At 37.6% G+C, this 18,929-nt stretch overlaps 1 protein-coding gene across 1 annotated transcript in view; it reads left to right on the top strand.

Annotated features, from left to right (window-relative positions):
- The window catches only part of ERICH6 (glutamate rich 6), a 32,946-nt gene extending 14,449 nt beyond the window's left edge, over positions 1-18,497 (top strand). Inside the window, exons 9-13 of the mRNA XM_028167981.1 lie at positions 457-602; positions 8,132-8,217; positions 10,210-10,365; positions 12,815-13,043; positions 18,234-18,497. Coding sequence (XP_028023782.1) covers positions 457-602; positions 8,132-8,217; positions 10,210-10,365; positions 12,815-13,043; positions 18,234-18,497 — 881 coding nt within the window. The remainder of the gene's footprint in view (positions 1-456; positions 603-8,131; positions 8,218-10,209; positions 10,366-12,814; positions 13,044-18,233) is intronic.
- The last annotated feature ends 432 nt before the right edge of the window (positions 18,498-18,929 follow it).

The raw sequence follows: 18,929 nt of genomic DNA, 5'->3' as shown, positions 1-18,929 counted from the left end.
ACTGGTACAACTGAAGGGGCACCGATTTTAGAATCCGAAGTTCTGGATTTATGTCCTTGCTTTTCTCCTCACAGGCTGCCCAACTGGGGATAAATTATTTAATCTTTCTGAGCATCAGGCTCCTCTATGACTCAGAGCCATTGAAAAGATACTTAGAGAAGATTTTTTTTTTCAACTAAACCCCTAGTATAAAATTCCTTGGTATTCAACTGCTTTCTACTAAACCTAAGGCCAGAAAATTCCACGTAATGAAAATCATCATTATTTTTCTTTCAACCAAATGAGAATTTCTCATTTTTTTTAAACAAAAGAGGGAGGTCCTCATTTTTCTTCCATTAAAAAAATGTCCAATGAATCAATGCATCCATAACAGAGTTTGAAATTTCATTTTAGAAGAGAGGTTTTGGAAAGTTTTAAACATCATATATGTATTTCATGTGATTCTTTTCCCATTAGATGCAAAGCAGTTTAAAACAATTTCTTATCAACTTTCCATGGATATTCCAGAAGTAGAGTCAGCTAAGGAAGAACTAACTGATTATCAACTAGACAAAAGAAATATATCCATTGTTTGTTGTGATTCTAGGATAGCATGTGGAAAGGTAATTAGCTTGTAATTTTTTTTATTTGCTACTCTTTAAAAATTAGTTTTACCTAAAATTATAAAAGCTGTCATGATGAATATGGCAGCTTGGCTACATGACACATTTAACTATTTGTCAAAAAGAATTGGTATGGACTTGGCCTTTTAACTTATACTAGACTTTATAACAATGCTTTACATATGTTTTATGAGGGGGTATTTTGGTTAAAGCCTTTTTACTTTAAAATGTGATCAGGGGCTTCCCTGGTGGCACACTGGTTAGGAATCTGCCTGCCAATGCAGGGGACATGGGTTTGAGCCCTGGTCTGGGAGGATCCCACATGCCGCAGAGTGGCTGGGCCCATGAGCCACAACTACTGAGCCTGCGCATCTGGAGCCTGTGCTCCGCAATGGGAGAGGCCGCGGCAGTGAGAGGCCCGCGCACCGCAATGAAGAGTGGCCCCCACTTGCCGCAACTAGAGAAAGCCCTCGCACAGAAACTAAGACCCAACACCGCCAAAAATAAATTAATTAATTAACTAAAATGTGATCAATGTACAGTAAGGAACATTTGGAACCCTTTAGAAAACTAAAAAGAATGGGAGAAAATCATCAGAAGTCTCACCTACATCCCAAAAATCATTATTAATATTTCAATATTATCTAGGTCTGTACTGCCCAATACGGTAACAAATACTCCACATGGCTATCCAAATTTAAAATAATTAAAATTAAATAACTTATTTAAAATAATTAAAATTAAATAAGTAAATAAAATGTAATTCTTCAGTCACGCTAGCCACATTTCAACTGTTAAATAGCTGTGTGTGACTAAAGACAACCATACTGCAGGGCAGATATAGAAAATTTTTATGGTCACTACAAGTTCTATTAGACAGCACTGTTCTAGAGTTTTTAAGCATAGGTTTCTGTTAACACACTTGTAATTATATTACACATGTAATTTTTATCTCTTTAACTTAATTATCAACAATTTTTCCATATTACATAGCTTACATTAACATCATTTTAATATCTATGTGTCTTTCCATATAGTTTAACCATTGCTTTCAATATCTTTGTGTATAAATTTACACTATACTAAATATAGTTCCCCAGAATAGATCCCTAGAAATTAAACTCCTGAGACCAGTTTTGTTTCTCCTGGGTGATATAGAATTTAAGGCATGGCAGTGAACTGAGGTTCTGACAGAATCAAATCCAAATCCTGTCTGAAGGAAGGTTGCTTATCTAGCCCTCAAATCACTCCTACAGATTATCTTTCAAGTTCAATTACCAGCACACAGTGAAAAATAATTAAGAACACAAGGAAACTCAACACCACAATTGAAAACTCAGAGGATTAGTATCAATAAGAAAAGATCTACAAAGACTTTGAAAACTGAAGTAATCTAACTATGTTTATGAAAACAAAAGATCAGCTTGAAGATATATGGAGGGAACAGAAAACTATAAAGGGACATACAATTGAAAAGAAAAAGATGAACTTATAGAAATGAAAAATACAAAAACTGAAATTAAAAACTTAAAAGATGAGAGTTAAATGAAGGTCAGACCCAACTAAAGAAAGAACTAATGACCTGAAAGAAAGGTTAAAAGAAAACTATCAAAATTTACCCAAAATTTACCCCAAAATTTACATGGGGGCAAAAAAAGGTAAGGAACACAGAAAAGTGTGTATAATATGAAAATAGAATGAGGGGTCTGAAATGTATTTGCTCAGAATCCCAGAAGGAGAGGAAAAAGATAATCAGGCAGAGGCAGTATTTGAAGAGATAATGGATGATAATTTTCCAAAACTCATAAAAGAGACCTATTCACAGATTTAAGAATCCCAATGAATCCCAAGCAGGATGAATTAAAAAAATAAAATAAAATAAAATAAAAATAAATCCTAGACACAGTATAGTGAAACTGCAAAACACCAAAGACAAAAAGAAAATCTAAAGATTAGCAGAGAAAAAGAAGTCTGTTTACATTTAAAAGAGAACAGTTAGAAATCAGATAACCTCCCAACAGCAACAATGGAAGCCAGTATAATGTCTTCAGTGTGCTGAAAGAAAATAACAGTCAGTCTAGAAGCCTATACCCAGTTAAAATATCTTTCATTAAAATATGCCCCCAAAAGACATGGTCTGGCAAAACAGAGTTTGTCACTAGTAGCCTCTGACTAAAAGGAATTCTAAAGAATGTTCTTCGTGTAGTTGGATAGTATGAGATTCAAGAAAGATGAAGAGCAAAGAAAAGCATTCATGGGATATATGGATAAAACTAAAAGTTGACTGATAAAACAATAATAATAATAATGGCTCAAGGACTTTCAAGAAACAGTATAGAGTAAAAATGCTTGAAAAAATAGTACATGATTTGGCAAGAAAGCTAAATGCAATTACAGTGTTCTAAAAGTCCTTGGTTTGGGAGAAGGGCAAACACATAGTTTAAACTCAGACTTTGACAAATTAAGTTTGCTTGCTGAAATTTCTGGGGTAGCCAGAAAAGTAACAAGTAGAGAGTATAACTTCCAAGCTATCAGAGGTAGAGCAAAAAAATTAGAATAATTCACTTTAAATGCCCCCCAAAAGATAAGAAAGGATAAGGGAAAAGAAAAACACATAACAGAGGACAAATAGAACACATCAAGGAATGTCAGTAATTATATGTAAATAGAGTAAATACTTCAGTTAATAAACAAAGAGTGTCAGACAATTTTTTTTAAGGAAAAATTCCAACCATATACTGATTACAAGAGACTATATCTAAAATACAAGGATAGGGGCTTCCCTGGTAGCACAGTGGTTGAGAATCTGCCTGCCAGTGCAGGGGACACGGGTTTGATCCCTGGTCCGGGAAGATCCCACATGCCGTGGAGCAACTAAGCCCATGCACCACAACTACTGAGTCTGCACTCTAGAGCCCACGAGGCACAACTACTGAGCCTGTGTGCTGCAACTACTGAAGCCTGTGTGCCTAAAGCCCGTGCTCCACAACAAGAGAAGCCACCACAAGGAGAAGCCCGCGCACCACAAGGAAGAGTAGACCCCTCTCGCTGCAAATAGAGAAAGCCTGTGAGCAGCAACAAAGACCCAACACAGCCAAAAATAAAATAAACAAAATAAAAAATAAAATATAAGGATACAAAATGATTAAATATAAATAAACAAAAATGATGTATCATGAAAATATTAAAGAACATCACTGAGATAGAGGACCACTTCACAGTGACAGAAGTTTTAATCCACCAGGAAGGTATAATGTTACAAAATATTTTTCCCCTATTAACATAGCCTCAAAAAATATAAAGCAAAATTTCACGGAAGTAAAAGGAAAAAAATTTTAATCCATAATCATAATGGGATACTTTAGCCTGCTTCTCTCAATAATTGAGAGGACTATTAGACCAAAAAAAAAAAAAAAAAACCCAGCAGTAATACGATAGAATATTTGAACAACCCATTTAACAAATTTGACCTAATATTCATGGATTGGAAGAGTAAATATTTTAAATACGACATTCTTCCCAAATTGATCTATAGATCCAATGCAACTGTAATTCAAATTCTAACAAGGTTGTATATTTGCGTGTGCAGAGGGAAGGAAGGTCTTGACAAGTTGACGCTAAGATTTATATGGAAATATAAAGAACCTAGAAGAGCCAAGACTTTCTTGAAGAAGAAGCCTGGGAGGGAGGGGAACACGCTCTATCAGATACTGAGATCTATTACAAAATATAGTAGTTAAGACAGTGTAGTGTTGGGGCAGGATAAACAAAGAAATCCATGATACAGAATAGTTCAGAATCGGATTTATGCACACACAGACTTCTGATCTATGCCAGCAGTGGCACTGCACAGTAATGGAGAAAGGAAAATCTTTCCAATACATACTGCTGGGACAATCAGATATCCATATTTTTTAATGAAATTGGAATCATACCTCACATCATATAAAAATCAGTTCCAGTGGATTAAAGACCTAAATGTGAAATGCAAAACTACAATGATTTTTTTTTTTTAAATAGGAGAATAGCTTTATTACTTCAGGTTAGGGAAAGATTTACTAACCAATTTTAAAAAGCAGTATCCATAAAGTAGTTGATAAATTAAACTTAAAATGTGAGGGACTTCCCTGGTGGCACAGTGGTTAAGACTCCACGCTTCCAATGCAGGGGGCCTAGGTTCGATCCCAGGTCAGGGAACTAGATCCCACATGCATACCGCAACTAAGAGTTCACATGCCACAACTAAGGAGTCAGTGAGCTGCAACTAAGGAGCAGGTGAGCCACAACTAAGAAGCCCACCTGCTGCAACTAAGACCTGATGCAACCAAATAAATGAATAAATAAATAAAATTTTTAAAAATTAAAATTTGAAAGACAAGCCAAGAAGGGAGATATTTTGCAGCACATATGATATACAAAGGGCTTTTATCCTAAATGTATAAAGAACTTTTATAAGTCCACATGAAAAAAAAGTCTACCTAATAGAAAAATGAACTTAAAAAAACTTGACCACTTCTCCAAGGAGAAAATTCAAATGATCAATAAACATATGAAAAGGTGTTCAACCTCATTAGTAACCTGGGAGAGGAAAATTGAAACCACAATTAGAGATCAGTATATACCTATAATATTGGCAAAAAAAAAACTGTAAAGTCTGATACTACTGAGTGTTGGAAAGGATATAGAATAACAGTCCCTATTATTTGCCTCTAGTGGGAATGCAAATTGGTACAACTTGAAAATCATTTTGGCAGTACCTTGTAAAGTGGGAGACAGGCATATCTTGGGGTTCAGCAATTCTACCTCTGGGTATAAGATCTGAGAGTAACTGGGTACCAGCATACATGCAAAAGACGGTTCAGAGTATCACTGTTTATAAGCCAAAAACTGGGAACAACCCAGATATCCATTAACAATAGAATGGATAAGTAAATAATGATGAAGTCATACAATACAATCCTATACACAAATGGAAGTAATTGGACTACAATTACACACTGGGACGTGTATGAATCTTACAAACATAATGTTGACTAAAAGAAACAAAGTATTAAATATTCATAATGTTCGATTCCATTTATGTAAAATTCAAAATGGGAAAAATTAAACTATATTGTTTAGAGATTACAGAACACTGACTTTGGGGTAGCACAGAGGGAACTTCTAGAGTATCAGCATTGTTCTATTTCTTGACCCAGATGGTGATAACATGGGTGTTCACATTATAATTACTCATTAACAAAATAGCATATTTTAGTGCTTATCTGAATGTATTTTATATTTCATAAAAGTGAAAAATGTATTATCTTTCAAAATAAATGGCAACATTTACATGAAAATTTAGATTGTTTCATTGTTTAGCCCTAGGAATTCTTGTATCCATTTTATTACAATTCAAGATTAGGAAGAACCACAATTAAACTGAATCTTTAGTTCATTTTAAAACATTGTTGGAGGCTTCCCTGGTGGCACACTGGTTAAGAATCCACCTGCCAATGCAGGGAACACGGGTTCGAGCCCTGGTCCGGGAAGATCCCACATGCCACGGAGCAACTAAGCCTGTGCACCACAACTACTAAGCCTGCACTCTAGAGTCCACGAGCCACAACTACTGAGCCCGTGTGCCACAACTACTAAAGCCCACGTGCCTAGAGCCCGTGCTCCACAACAAGAGAAGCCACAGCAATGAGAAGCCCGCGCACTGCAACGAAGAGTAGTCCCCGCTCGCCGCAACTGGAGAAAGCACGCCCCCAGCAACGAAGACCCAATGCAGCCAAAATAAGTTAATTAAAAAAAAAAAGACATGTCTATAAAAAATTAAAAAATAAAACATTGTTGGCTACAAATTCATTCCCCTATTGAGTATTACATAGAAAGTAAAATAGTTAAGCTTAGAGGTACAACAAGGAATATCTCTTTGTATTTCTTTCTTCATCTTCCCATATTCCACTAGTGTTTTTCTCAAATGAACTTCAAGAGCAACCTTGAAAAGACACCAGACGCTGCAGCTTATACTGGAGTGTAAAGTCATTTTATTAAAGTATAATTTATAGTAAAACTCACCTTCTTATATGTACAGCTCCATTAATTTTGACAGTTATGTAATCACCACTACAACCAGGACATAGAATATCTCCATTGTGCTAGGGCTGGGTTTTTTTTTTTAATCTTCTTTTGTTTTTATAACAATATGCATATAAAGTAAAAGTAGATAAATAAAAAATAAACCTGATTGAAAAATTGGCATAAGACCTGAATAGGCATTTTTTTAAAGAAGACATACAGATGGCCAACATCATTAATCATCAGGGAAATGCAAATTAAAACCACAATGAGATATCACCTCACACCTGTCAGAATGGCTGTCATCGAAAAGAACACAAATAACAAATGTTGACAAGGATGTAGAGAAAAGGGAACCCTTGTGCACTGTTAATGGGAATGTACATTGGTGCAGCCACTGTAGAAAACAGTATGGAGGTTCCTAAAAAACTAAAAATAGAACTACTGTGTGACCCAGCAATTCCACTCTTGGGTGTATATCTGAAAAAAATGAAAACACTAATTCGAAAAGATACATGCACCCCAATGTTCATAGAAGCATTTTTTACAATAGCCAACATATGGAGGCAACCTAAGTGTCTATCAACAGATAGATAAAGAAGATGTGGTGTGTATATATATATATAACACACACACACACACATATATATGGGAATACTACTCAGCCATAAAAAAGAATGAAATTTTGCCATTTGCAACAACATGGATGGAGGGTATTTGGCTAAGTGAAATAAGTCGGAGAAAGACAAATACTGCATTATATCACTTATATGTAGAATCTAAAAGAAAACAAACTAGTGAATATAACAAAAGGGAAAACAGACTCACAGACATGGAGAACAAACTAGTATTTTCTAGTGGGTAGAGGGAAGTGGGGAGGGGCAAGATAGGGGTAGGGGGTTAAGAGGTACAAATTGCTATGTATAAAATAGATAAGCTACAAGTATATATTGTACAGCACAGAGAATATAGCCAATATTTTATAATAACTATAAATGAAGTATAACCTTTAAAAATTGTAAATCACTATGTTGTTCACCTGAAACTTACATAATATTGCACATCAACTATACTTCAATTAAAAAAAATACCTACCATATGATAAGTTCTTTTTAAGTGTTTGCTGTTATGATGATGACGATTACTTAAAATATAATTCTGACTGAAGCCTGAGCACTCTCTTCTATCTTGTTCTTTTGAATAAAAATTGTTTTTAATTTTTAAATAAAGACAAAAAAAAAAAAACACTCTTCAAACAGATAAGTAATGTCAGATTCCTGCCTGAAAGGTTTAATCAGGTTATCTGCAGGGGTTAGGGACAATCTTTAATGATTCCTAAGGATTGTTCCCTGTTGCTGATGCAGGATCAAAAATTTAAGTTAAGAAATGGTTTGTGTGAGTGTCTAGCAAGCAAAGGATGTCTGTTGCCATCATGTAACTGTCCTTTTGTTTTCTATGTTGTATAGATCATGACAAATGAGCTCTTTGAAAAGCATTACAAACATGGGAGCAAGTTTCTGACTTCATTTCCAGACGGGACAACACAAATATTGTATCCTTTCTTTCAACAACTTATTTTCGTTTGCTTTATTTCTTCACAAAAAGAAAAAGAAAAAATAGATTGAAAAATATGAAGGAAAAAAAAAAAGTTATTACCAAATCCTACCACCCAGAGCAAAGCTGTTAACATGTTTTTATACATCTTGCCTTACTTTTTTCCTATGAGCAATTATATAATTCTTTAAAAATTAATTCTTCAACTAGTTATTCACATTTTGTAACTTGCTCCCTTTACATAATATTATACAATAAATTTTATACAATACTCATAAATGTTATGAGTATATAATATGCAATAAATACATACAACACCATCTTTATAAGCACATGGCATTCCAACATAGTGATGTACTGTAATTCCTTTCATCTATCCCCTGTTACTAATCAAAGGTGGTTTCACAATTTTTGGCTGTTTTATACAACAGCTACATGAACAGCTTTGTGCATACTTCTCTGCACACTTATCACTTCCTTGAATTAAATACATAGGGATAGAAATTCTGGGTAAGAAATTATGGACATTTTAAAGCTTTAATAGATTTTGCCCCCCAGAAAATGTGTACCAGTTTACACATCCATGAGCAGTATGTTATTTTTTAATACAAAAATTCAATATCCATTTTATGGAACACTAAGTTATTGATCACTTGAACTTCTGCCTGATGATCAGACCATTTGTTATTTTGACACAAAGGCCATTTAATATCTCCAGGAAAGTAAAACAAAACAAAACTGTGAAATGAGAAGGACTTTTTGGCGAACTAAGGGCCTCATTTTGTAGGAGAAAGTCATTTTTAGTCATAGTTGCCTAAATGTTTAGTCAAACCCCAGTAAGAAACCAGAAAAATGGCTTTCATGGCATAGGAAGTGTAATAAAGTTTTAGTTCCCTAGGCCCTTTGAGAAAGAGTGTAGGTTTTTTGTTTTAATTATATCAAAAAATTTTAAATAACTTCCCCAGTTTGTATCATTAGTTATCATTTCCTACCCCGGCTTTAATTTGTTTTCACTCCTTTGAAGGCTATGGCTGATTTTCAAAATGATTCAGAATCAATTTTGTGTTTACTTCACCTCCGGACTTCCGATCAGCTGAGATAGGACTGAATATTAACAGTTAGTGAATTATCCTCAGTATATTTTATACTTTTTGATGCTATTGTAAGTGGAATTATTTTAATTTCATTTTCAAAATGTTCACTGCTAGTGTATAGAAATACAACTTATTTTTATATATTCATCTTTTAGCCTACAACCCTACTGAACTCTTTTGTTAGTTCTAACATTATTTTGTGGATTCCTTAGGATTTTCTATATACAAGAGCATGTTATCTGCAAATAGAGATAGTTTTACTTCTTCCATTTCCAATCTGAATGTCTTCATTTCTTTTTCTTTCACAAAACTTTCCTGACTGGAACCTCCAGCGTGAGGTTGAACAGCAGTGGAAAGAGTGAACATTTTTGTTTAGTTTCTGATCTTAGGGGGAAAACACCTAGTCTTTCATCATTAAGTATGATGTTAGCTCTGGGGTTTTGTTAGACGTTCTTTATCAGGTTGAGGAGGCTCCCTTCTAGTCCTAGTTCATTGAGTCATTTATCATGAAAAGGTATTGGATTTTGTCAGATGCTTTTTCTGCATCTATTGAGATGATCATCTGTTTTGTGCTCTTTATTCTATCAATATAGTATGTTTCATTAATTTATTTTTAGATGGTAAACCAACCTTGCATTCCTGGGATAAACTTCACTTTGTCGTGGTACATAATCCTTTTTATATGTTGCTAGATTCCATTTGCTGGCATTTTTGTTGAGGATTTTTGTGTCTCATAAATATATTTTGATCCACATAAAAAGCATGAAATTATTTTGTAATAACCCTCCCATTTTCAGAATGCTTTCTAGTTTCAAAGGGCTCTCTTATAAATTGAATTTATTCCCAGTATAGTTAAAGACCATTAGAATAACTCAAATGACCTTATCTGATCTCAGCTACCCATCTGGAAACCTAGCCATCATCCGAGTGCCCAATAAGATAAATGGCTTCACTTGCATAGTCCAAGAAGACGTGCCCACTAACCCTGCAATCCTGGCAGTGCTAGATTCTTCGGGTAGAAGTTCCTGCTATCATCCCAATGGAAATGTCTGGTAGGCTTCTAGGTTCCTCCTGCTGTCATTTTGTTTCTCGGGTTTTGTGAAATTTTATTTTTCCTTGTATTTTCTCAACTTTATTGAGATATAATTGACATATACTGTGTAAGTTAAAAGTGTACAGCGTGTCGATTTGATACACTTATATGGTGCAAAATGATTACCTCTATAGCATTAGCTAACACCGGCAACATGTCACATAATCACCATTTCTTTTTTGTGTTGAGAACATTTAAGATATACTCTCTTAGCAACTTTCAAGTTTATAATACAGTGTAAACTATAATCACTATGCTATACATTAGATCCCCAAATCTTATTCATCTTATAACTAGAAGGACAAAAATAGCTTTAAATAGCTTTAAGAAGATTTATTTACATAAATCTTTATATAGTAATGTTCAACTCAGATAAATTTTTGATTTATGTCATTCCATATGCTGCTTAGTGGAAAAATCCCAGGCAACTACGTAAAACAAAGTTCATCATATTTTTTTCTATAAACAGAAAGAAAATATAAACTATACAATTTTAATATTAGAAAAAAATCTCTAAATAAATTATATGGCCATCCTAGGGATCTGAGATATGAACCCAGGCAGTCTCTCTAGAGGCTATGCCCTGATAATGTTATCCTGGCTTCATCTATGGAAATAATTCGCAATGGACAGCTGCCATACTGTGTTGTTACTGTTTGAGATATATCCCTAACAAGTAGGCTTCCCATAGCCACAACCAACAATAATATACAAACAAAATCTCTATAGAGAAATGAAGGTCCTAATGCCTTCGATCTACTAACTTATACACTCTGTGACTTCATATTATTTCATTTAGTCTGAGAAAGTGAAATTTGGGTTCTAACTTCAAATACAATTTAATCTTTTGAAGCTTTTCAGAAAGAGATATTCTCTCCCTTTAACTTATTTACAGGTATAATAATCTTATCTTGAGACACTCTGCCAATAATTGACAAAAGTTTAAACACTCTGCCAGTACTTGAGAAAGTTAGGACACAGGAAGATATTTGTACTTTTAGTTCAAAGCAGTAGTCAATCCATTACCTCCAAGTCTATTGGAGACTTTCTGCTTATCCTTCAGGGTTCAGTAGCAGCTCTGCATCACATCTGGTGGGGCACTATATCAATTGTCACCAGATATTCACTGGCTTCTAGGACTTCTCCCTTTACCAGCAAAGACCTCCCAGCCACCGACTGAACTCCTGGGCCCTCTGACATGACTCCTTGACACTCTCATAGCCCCTCTCGCTGCTTCTTGTGTAGCAAGCCCACCTCCCCTGCAGGACTGAAGTCCCTTGAAGGCACACCCTGCATCTTTGCCACTACGTAACATGTATCTGTACATGGCATAGACTCAAAGAAAGTTTATTAAATAAACAATTTATCTAGATAATTTTAGCCAAATGTTATTTTCACCCACGTACCAAGATAAAACTAAATCTCCCTCTTCCCAGATACAAAGATAATCACCTCAATTTCTCAGTTGTACTTTTGTTATCAGATTACTGCCACTCATCAAAGCTGGGAAAATACGATGTGAGTTATCTTACTCTAGGGAGCCCTCATGGCCAATTCATCTGGTTTAAAAAAAAAATCATTTATTATCAAATTAAGCCAGCGAAGTACCCAGAACTCTACCTATCCTCTCTCCTCGAGAAAGAGATGGTGACCCCAGATGGAAGAAAGTGAGAGGGTATGCAAAGGAGCTCATGGAGTAGGATGGCAGTCACTAGTGCCACTAGATCTCAGATTGTGCAGGGCTACATCTGTAGGTAATGTGGTAAAATGTGGCATTAACACCTCTAAGAGACTGGGGAGGCCCTGCTGGCCTCAGTTCCCCCTTCTGCTCCATTACCAAACTCTTCTAAACCACAGTGATCTCAGAGATGATCCCTGAGCCTCTCCTGCCCACACCGGCCCTGATGAGAGGCCTCCTAGAAGGACTCCTGGCCCCCAGTTGCTGGGTACTCTTAGAAAACAGGTCTCTGTACTGAGGCCAATTTGGCCTTTCCCAGAACTTACACTCACTGATCTTCATTCTGACACAGGGAAAATCTAAGTACTAGTCTTCTCCCCTCTTCCAGGTAGAGCCTGCTCTCCTGTATTTCTTTTTATCCAAACTAATCCTTCTGTGCTCCCTCTTCATCCTCCCCAGCACATCATTTTCCAGATCCCTTTACCATCCTGGTTCCAGCTGTTGGACCCATTTTGGTTTATTACTACGTCTTAAACCATACCCAATACTTCAAATTAGTATAGAATTCGGTCACAGTATTATTGCTCCTAAGACTACCTGAGGTTTTCCACTATTCATATGCTATTGGCTAGTATAAACTGCTACTCCCTTTGGTTAGCAAGTGACCGGGCTAATTCAAGGTTGAATTATAATGTTACTGTTTATGATTTTTAATTTCCTTTCTGCCCAGGGTATACATCAATATCTTGGGCGGTCAATATTCAGATCAAGCTGGCAACAGAGTAAGGGCTTGGAATTGGTCAAGTTCCGTCACTTCCTCACCCTTTGTTTCATTTAAACCTGTCTTTCTGGCTTTGAACCATTATGTTGGAATCCGCATCTTAGAACAAGACAAGATTTCAATCACTTTTCTAGCAATGGGCCAACAGGCAAGAATCAGTGTCGGAACCAAAGTGAAGGTAGGTACATTTTTATAAACAGTTGAAAGCATTTAGAATAATAAGAGTAAAACAATGTTTGTTAGTGTTATTATTGATAGATTATACTTGTGTGTAATCTACTGTGCACTACTGTGAATTTTGGAGTTCAATGAAAAAACATATAGTGAAAGTTTCATATGGAATTGAGGCAACCTTACTGTTTTTTCTTCCTCAGAAATTCCCTTTAGTTCAGACTTGATTCCAAATAACATTTACTGAGTGTTTACTCTCGACTGAAGTAGTGCAGCTTTGGGGGTTTGGTTTTGGGATTTTGTATTGGGTTCGGTTTTCTCTGTGCTCCAGCAGAAAGCCCCTGGCTGAGTCAGGAGACCTGGGTTCTGACCATGTTCAAGAGCCAGCACAAGCCCCATCTCCTTGGAAACACTTCCCAGAGCTCCTAGCCCTTTGTCCAATCAGGGTCGAAAATGTCCTTCTCTGGGTTGTCCGTGTACGCACCTCTGTCCCTGCACGTGCTGAACCATGTGCCTTACTTGCCTTCATGGCTGTCTTTCCTACTGGATGGTGAGCTCCTGCAGGACAGAATCTGTCTTACTGATTCCTTTATCCTGCCCGGGGCATGGCCCAGAGTACACTCTCAGTGACCAGCAATGCTGCACAACGGTTAAGAACACAGACTTCGGGTTACAGAGACGTAGTTTCAAACCTCAGCTCTGCCACTTAGCTAAGTGGCTGAACTTGAACTTCAGTTCCCTCCTCTACAAAATGGGGATAATGATTCCTCTCTTACAGATTGCTGTGAAGATTCAATGAGAATGCAAAGTACTTAGCATGGTGCTTGGAACTAAGTACTTAGCGAATGATAGCTCAATAGAGATGTAGAGTTTGTCAGTTATACCTCAGTAAAGCTGAAATATATATAGGCATGTAGAGAAAGATATAAATAGAGATCTATGTCACATATAGAGCATATATAGTATGTGACTTTGAATAAGTCCCCTAAACTCTGAGGATCTTGTTTCATCAATTATTCAAGAAAGAGATTGTTCCAAACTTCAAAGATGTCTTCAGCTTCTAAAAAGTCTATATGTTTAAGTAAGTGGAAATATGACTTCAGGATTCCACACAGGCAGGGATATTTCATAAACACCAAACAAAAAGGAGACTTCAGATTCAGCCAACATGGAGCAAGGGTCTACAATGTGCTAAGCACTATTTGAGCTACTTCCAGTCAGTCTAGCTACTGCAGTCAGCTGTCAGGCTCCAAACAAGCTTCTTCCTTGGTTAGAAATTTACAATATAGCCTTTTTTTGGTTCATTACATTCATGGTAAATGCATTTTTACCAAAAATGTCAAAAATGCTCTCTCTCTTTCTCCTCACCTCCCTCCTTCGAAATGAATTTTAATCAGAAAAAAGAGTTGGTGCAAAGGAAAGAATTTGATGTTAAAAATGATTGCTTTTCTCATCATCCTCATGATCACCCTTTCATTTTTTTAAAATTCCAAAAGTGATATGTGAATATTCTCATAATTGAAGATTCAAATAATATAGAAATAGAGAGAGTAAAAAAATGAGATACCCCCCTTCATCCTTTCTTCTATTCTAATTCTCTTCCCAAAGGTAATCACCACTGAAAATCTGGTGTGTACTTCTCTTTTCTATGTACTTATAAATTATTCACATACATCTTTTTTAAGTAAAAATTGGATCAGACTACACTGATTGTATTATTAGGCTTGTTCTATTTTTGTTTTCCATTTAACATTTGTTAAAGATCCTTTCATGTCTACATATCCAAGCATATTTGTCTATTCCATTGCTATGTAATATTTCATATGTACTATAGTTAATTTATGTTGAATCTAATGCCTTCTCAGTGGCATTGGGCACAGTTACTCACTTCCTCCTCCTAGAAGAATTTCCTCCCTTGCTTCCAGGACCTACTCTCCCTTGATTTTACTTCTACCTCAAGGGCTACTCCTTCTCATTTTTCTTTGCCTATTTTCTTCACCTCCGCCTTTTTCTAAATATTGAGGGACTCCAGGGCTTGTCGTTGGGCTCATCTTTTCTCTAGCTATACTCACTCCCTAGGTGATCTCTTTAGTTTTCTGTCCTGAAATACCATCTGCTTGCTGATAACCCCTCCATTTATCTCCAGGTGGATCTCCCAGGAACTCTAAACTTGCAGATCTGATTCCAGCCCTCCATCTCCATCTGGTGTCTAAAGGGCATTAGAAACTTCACAGAGCAAAATGACATTTGAAAGCGTGCTCTACCTTGGGTCTTCTCCATCTTAGGAAATGGCAACTGCTTTCTTTCAGTTGTTCAATCCCAAAACTTTGGGGTTGTTACCCTCCTCTCTGTTTCACAACCCCACGTCTTTCATCTGCAAGTCCTATAAACTCTACCGCCAACATATCTCCAGACTCTAACACTCCTGGCATCCTTCAATACTACCACCCTTATCTGCCTCATGTACCTAATCCATCTCTTGTTTAAATTATTATAGTAGCCTCCTCCTAAGTCTCCCTGCTTCCGGTCTTCCCAAAGTCAATTCTGCCACGATAGTGAGGGTGATATTTTGGAAACAAAAGTCTGGTCAAAACTAGCAACTTCTAACCTTACTCAGAGTAAAAGCCAAGATCCTATAAAATAACTGCAATACTGTATGTGATCTGGACTTCCTTCTATTAACATTCCCTCTGTAGTCCTCTTTTCCTACCCACTCTGGCCTTTTTGCTGTTGCTAGACAATACCAGGCATGTCGCTGCCACAGGGCTTTTGCACTTGCTATTCACTCAACTTAAAATATTCCTCCCCCATTTAGCACATAGCTGCTGCACTTCCCTCAGGTTTCTGCTCACAGAGTCCTTTCCTGACCACCCCATGTAAACTCGCACCACCCCCACCCCTACCCTGGCATTCTGAGTGCCCCTTTGGCCATATATATATGCCACAGGTTCTAATATGTAGTGCTCCCATTTTCTTTCACCTCTAAAGGGTTTATGATTTGTATTCTGATTTCTTCAACTCAGTAGTTATTGAATTTTCAAATAGATTTCTTAAATTTGCTATCCTTTTCTTGTTAATTTCTAAATGGTCAAGGAATATCGCTTGCATTTTTTTCCCTGCTGTTAAAATGTACTGATATTTTCTTGGTGGTTGATGACATAATTTCTGACTGTTCCATGTATATTTGACCCCCCCACAAAAGGTTTACTGTTTATTAGCACAAAACTGTATATGTCTAAATGTTCTATTTACACTTCTCTCTATATCCTTTTCTTTCTGTATGGTTGATTTATTTCTGAGAGATGTATGAAAGTCTCCCTATATGACTGAATTAGTACATTTTTCCTACAATTTCTATCAGGTTTTGCTTTATCTGTCTTGGAGCTCTATTGTTAGGAAATTAAAGGTGTCAACTGTCTTCATAGTGAGTTATACTTTTCACCCCTGGGCCACCTCACTTATTTGCCCTTGCATGACTCAGCATATCACTGAGGGTTTTTGTTTCTATTTTGACAAAAAATTTTAATGTCATCAATATGTATTATTCCCAGTTTCCCTCTTAATGGTCTTTGCCTTAAATGCTACTTCATGTTAATTTGCTACACCTGCTTTCTTTTAGTTTGCATTGACTTCATACATTTTTTTTCATCCTTTGATTTGCAACCTTTTTATGTAGTTTTGAGTTAGATGTGTCCCTGCAAACACATCTTTTGTTGCTTTCCTCAACCTAACAGACTTGATCTTTTAATACGTTATATTTTAATGGTTATTCTAAAATTAACGTATCTTTTTTTCTATATGCATAGAACTAAGTTCCAAGTCCTCTATTTATTTTCCTTGACAACAATAATTCCCCCGATCCCTCAGAAAATATTAACTATATATATATATATATGTATATATATATTCTAAGGTCTGTTTCCCTGAATATTAGCATCTCTGATAGGTAAATCTGGTGCCTCTCATTGAGAATCCCTGTTTTCCTGCATGTTCTCCTTACCGAAGTGTCCTTCTGCTAACTGTGGAGGAGAGTGGCACGTGCTGCTGAGGGGTGGAAGGAGAGCTCCAGCGCCAGGCTTCCAGCCTCAGCCTGTGGGCACCGCTGCTCAACACAAAGGGGAGGCCTTACCTCAAGGCCTCTCCTCCTCCCATTGCTGTTGACTTTGAGCTCAGAATGTGTGTGTTTGGGATTAGTGGTTCCATCTGGTCATTTATCTCTCTACGGATGTGGTCCCAGCTGCTTCTTGATTTTCAGGAATTAAGATTATTCCTGCGGATAAAAAAAATCTTTCCTATTTCCTATTGATTTACTCTCTGAAAATGTTTTCTGCCATTTTATGGGATTTGGGATCGAAGGTAAACTAAAAATGGAGATCCATCCTCATTACTTAGCCATCTCATCCTCTTCCCCCCTCCCTCCTTCCTCCCTTCCAACGCGGGGAGGGATGAAAATGCAGGAACATGCTGCGAGTTCTCACGTCTCTGGCAGGGAAGAGGTCACTCAGCTTTGCAGGAGGTAGTAGGTGGGCTTGCATTTCGCCCCGCCCCGCCCGCCGAGGCTACGCAGCCTTCCTGGGCTGCCTCAGAAGCCGCAGCTTGGAAACACCTCAGTCAAGGCTGCCCCAGCAGACCCTTGACCTTCCCGTAGCTGCGAAGAGACAGCATCAGCCTGAATCACTCAAGGCCGTAAGGAAGTCGGGAGCGTGGAGGGCAAGGAGGGTCGTGGGGAGGTTCGTGTGGAAGGGCCTCCTGGAGGTTGGGGCGCACTTTAGGAGAAGGAAAGGAGCCTTAGTCATCCCGGCTCCTTCTGGAAAGCCCAGCTCAGGGCCTTCCCAGCCTCTAGGCCCGCACCCACCATGCTCTCCGCACTGGGCGTGTCCCAGGGACCGGGTGCCTGCAGCATCTCTGTGCTTCCCCCAGCAGATGCTGGTAAATGACTTGAATACACTGTTAAGCATTTGAAAGAAAGTATCCGATTTCTGTGTGGTCTGGCCTGCTCTAGTCTCTCAAATCTCCAGAGCATCTCAACTCATTCCTGTTCGGATTAGAATTAACACCACTGCCCCTATTTATAATTAGACTCAAGAGGGAATCCAGCCCCAAATTAGTGTCGCCTCTCGCCTTCTCCCACCTCCTGCTTCTGCAGTCACCATTTCCACCCTGGACCCTGAGCTTCCCTTCTCTCTTTCCTGAAAAGCTACCAAACCCTAAAGAGATTCCAGCACTCCGATACCTGAACGGGGATGACCTTCTTCTGCTGGCCAGTTTAATAAAGATCCGGCGCCTGTTTCATAAACTGGAAGGATGTGTGAATTTCCCCTCCAGCCAGGTTTGGGAAAAATTAAAGCAACCTTCCTACCTTTCTTCACTTTCTCTAAAACTAATTGCCCTTTGTCACAATTCTGGTATGAAGCAAGATACAATAACAACAATAGCAGCTTTGATAAATGAAAACATTTAACGAACAGTGATGGTGCTTTCCTTTGTTTTCTTGAGTTTTTCCGGGAGGGGGTGTGGGAGATTTCAAGAAAAGTGTATAAAATGACTAGGAAATAACAAGAAATGTGCTTTATTACAAACTTAGAGCACATCCAGAGTCATCACTGGTTTGCATTCTTGGTGGGAAAACTAAACAACTCACTCTGAGGACAGCAGAGAATAAGCAAGTCAGCCAAAGTGCCCCTATCAGCCAAAGTTCCATCAGGAAAACCGAAAGCAGGGAGGGAGCAGGTGCCTCCACAAACTTCCCCTTCCGAAAGGCTGGGAGAGTGAAGGTCAAGGAACTGCCCTGAGGTCTTTGGGGAAATGAGGGAATCTCAGGAAGCCAAGAAGCCAACAGCACTAAGGAAGAGAGTGGCAGGAGCTCCTCGGAAGAGCTGCAGCCTCACATCCC

This window comes from Balaenoptera acutorostrata, chromosome 4 (assembly GCF_949987535.1).
Source record: "Balaenoptera acutorostrata chromosome 4, mBalAcu1.1, whole genome shotgun sequence".
In the NCBI taxonomy this organism is placed as follows: domain Eukaryota; kingdom Metazoa; phylum Chordata; class Mammalia; order Artiodactyla; family Balaenopteridae; genus Balaenoptera; species Balaenoptera acutorostrata.
This window is presented reverse-complemented; position numbering and strand designations above follow the sequence as displayed.